This window comes from Ochlerotatus camptorhynchus, unplaced genomic scaffold (assembly GCF_037179485.1).
Source record: "Ochlerotatus camptorhynchus isolate MF236.1 unplaced genomic scaffold, CSIRO-AGI_Acam_v1.1 ptg000330l, whole genome shotgun sequence".
Taxonomy (NCBI): domain Eukaryota; kingdom Metazoa; phylum Arthropoda; class Insecta; order Diptera; family Culicidae; genus Ochlerotatus; species Ochlerotatus camptorhynchus.
Genome location: NW_027040818.1, coordinates 10,454,123 through 10,456,773, shown reverse-complemented (window position 1 = coordinate 10,456,773; position 2,651 = coordinate 10,454,123). Strand labels below are relative to the sequence as shown.

The window sequence follows — 2,651 nt, the reverse complement described above, 5'->3', positions numbered from 1 at the left end:
AGAAAACTACTTAACCGGCCACTTACCAGCACCCAAAGTTGGCACTTGACCAAAGTAAATGGACTCGATGTTATTGCTTTATTGCTATACGAAAACATACCGCGCAAACATTCAGTTCAACCTCACTTACGAACTTACTGTACTTTAAAAGTACACCCCTTCGTATCTTGGTTTTTGTATTGTTCAACTTTATGTCAGCTTCCGTCCCTATTCTATCCCTATAATTTCATTGCGTTTTGCAGCTCCTCCTCCAAAAACATCACCTCTGACCGCACACCGAGCATCGCGCGATGCTCTATGCTACCGATTGAGGTGTGGCGCGGTCACGGTGATTGTCACATGCCGGCTCATTCCACGAACCATTCAAAAGACCCCACGACGACGACATTTTCGATGGGAACCGCGGTGCGGTGGGTTGGGAAATTAATCCACATTTCGTCAGAGATCGTCATCTTGGCCATCACCGGCGGTTGCCATCATCGTTAGGCGTGGAGAATAATTACCGGGTGGACGGGTTGATGTGGGCTACGTTATTACGAGGCACTTTTTAAGAGGTTGCTGCTTGGCACTTTTATTGTTTCAAAACGACCGAAAAGAACACTGCTGCACAGTGCACACGTACTTACCTAGCTCTCCCACTCTCGGACCCGGGCTGTGCTGGATTAATGAAGATACACGTTTCGGAGCATACGTATGCACTTGACGGAAGAGAGCCGGATCGTAAGGAAAATACGTGAAGTTGTATGTTCTCTATTATGACAAGCTTGTTAAAAATGAGCTTTTGTGTGTCACGTACTTATCACGGTGGTGGGAGGCACTTCGCGAAAGACTTCCTTTAACATTATTCCTGGCCTTGTTTTGCGATGTATGCTTTTACAGTTTTAGCTGACTAAAAATTTGAAGGCTTTAAAAAGTCACACCGGATTTTAGGATTACTTTTTTTTCCTAGCCATCCAAACCTTCCCTACTCTTTGCTTTCGATCAGTTCACTCGATTCATCCTGAAGCAACCCAATGCTAGACGTTTTCATCGAGCCAAGCTTATCAACACCCTTGATAGTGGTAATCACATCGCTTCCGGACACATTCAGCTTAGACTTCACCAGCAGCACATCCTTCGAATCTGTGGTACAGGCTTGGGCTTCCGCCAGAGCAGCAAACTCATCCGGCCGAAGGCTTCTCAGCTTTGGCACCTCCGTAAACCAATCGCCGATCAATGCTTCCTCCACCGTCCACCGAATGATCGGATTCGGTTCCAGCAGATTCGCGATCAACGATCTGACCTGATCGGAGAGCTTGCTGCGAACTTTCGACCGAAACTGCCAATTCCGGGACATCTGCGCATCGTAGACCACCTTGGTGCGACCTTTGAACGGCATCGACTTATTCAACATCACGTACAACAGCACCCCGTAAGCCCACATGTCTGAAGCCCTGGCTTCGTACGGTTGTCCCTTCAGAATCTCCGGAGCCGCATAATCAAACGATCCGCAATACGTACGGCTCAGCTCGGCCAAGCCATCCTTCATAACGTGCCGCGCAAATCCGAAATCGCTCAGTTTTGCGTTGAAGTTCGTGGTGATCAAGATGTTTTCACACTTCATATCCCGGTGAGCGATCCCAAGCTCGTGCAGATACTGTAAAGCCAACGCCACCTGTCGTCCCCAAATTCGCGATTGATTTTCCCCTATCGGTCCGCGGGCCAAGATGAACGTCAGCAAGTCGCCCATCTCGGCATAGCGCATGAAGATGAATATCTTCGAGTGACATTTCAGTATCGTGTGCACTCGAATGATGTGCGGGTGACGGATCCTCAGCAGGACTGCTAGCTCCCTCGGTAGAAACTTCTTTTTGAACTTTGAACTGCAAGATGTGGTGTCGATCAATTTGCATGCCAGCTTTTCTACACCAGCCGAATCTTTGGATGCGTACTCCGTTAGGTAGACCTGAGGAGGAAGGCAACCGGTTGAAGTATAGATGTGAGATTGTCAGGACTATTTGACGCACCTTGGAAAATGTCCCCTCACCCAGGCGGGCGATAAATCGGTACCCTAAAGTTTTGATATGCTCTTGTGCTGACTTTTTTCCGCCGACGGATTCTACTTTGGAACACATAATTTGGAAAACATGTCTAAAGAGAAGGCAAATTTTGACAGAAATTCAATTTACGTTTGTCATCAGAGAGCGTAATTTGTTTACGAATGTGGAACAATCGGTGGCATACTTGGATGCCACATTGTGCATCTAAAAGGTGGGTAAATGTAACCCGATTATGTCAATCCACAGAGCCCCTTCGGGGGACGGACGGACGTGCCCTTGAAGGCATCGTAAATCACGATACCCCATCGTCATTGGACGTCCGTTAGTGTTGTTACCCTGCATAATAGCCTCTGTCATCGGTAACATTGAAATCCATTCATTCATGCACCCGTTGAATGAAGTTGTCACATCCGGATGACGGTCCCCTCCGGATCTCGCGTGGATATCACAAAGAGCACAGCTCCAATGCCATTCGACGAGGCCTTATTGCGCTTTGAAGGTGAATGGATCTCCTCTCAAATGCAAACGCAGAAAAAAGAAGAAGACAAGCGAACACATTCCATGAATAGACTAGCCTGAGATTTCCCATTCAAATGCTGCTCTCTTTTGAAT

General features: G+C 47.5%; 1 protein-coding gene across 1 annotated transcript; it reads right to left on the bottom strand.

Moving 5' to 3' along the window:
* Positions 1 to 698: 698 nt before the first annotated feature.
* LOC135708612 (testis-specific serine/threonine-protein kinase 3-like) lies at positions 699 to 2,141 on the bottom strand. Its single transcript, XM_065230714.1, has 2 exons — positions 2,007 to 2,141; positions 699 to 1,945 (listed from the first exon to the last, which is right to left on the bottom strand). Exons 1-2 carry the CDS (start codon positions 2,112 to 2,114, stop codon positions 965 to 967), a joined length of 1,089 nt encoding a protein of 362 aa, XP_065086786.1. The 5' UTR covers positions 2,115 to 2,141; the 3' UTR covers positions 699 to 964.
* Between the last annotated feature and the right edge of the window lie 510 nt (positions 2,142 to 2,651).

Bases quoted from the DNA above. Each gene is read 5' to 3' on its own strand.
- LOC135708612 (XM_065230714.1), bottom strand. From the start codon at position 2,114: ATGTGTTCCAAAGTAGAATCCGTCGGCGGAAAAAAGTCAGCACAAGAG. The intron at 1,946-2,006 runs GTGCGTCAAATA...CTTCCTCCTCAG, and splicing joins GTGAGGGGACATTTTCCAAG to GTCTACCTAACGGAGTACGC.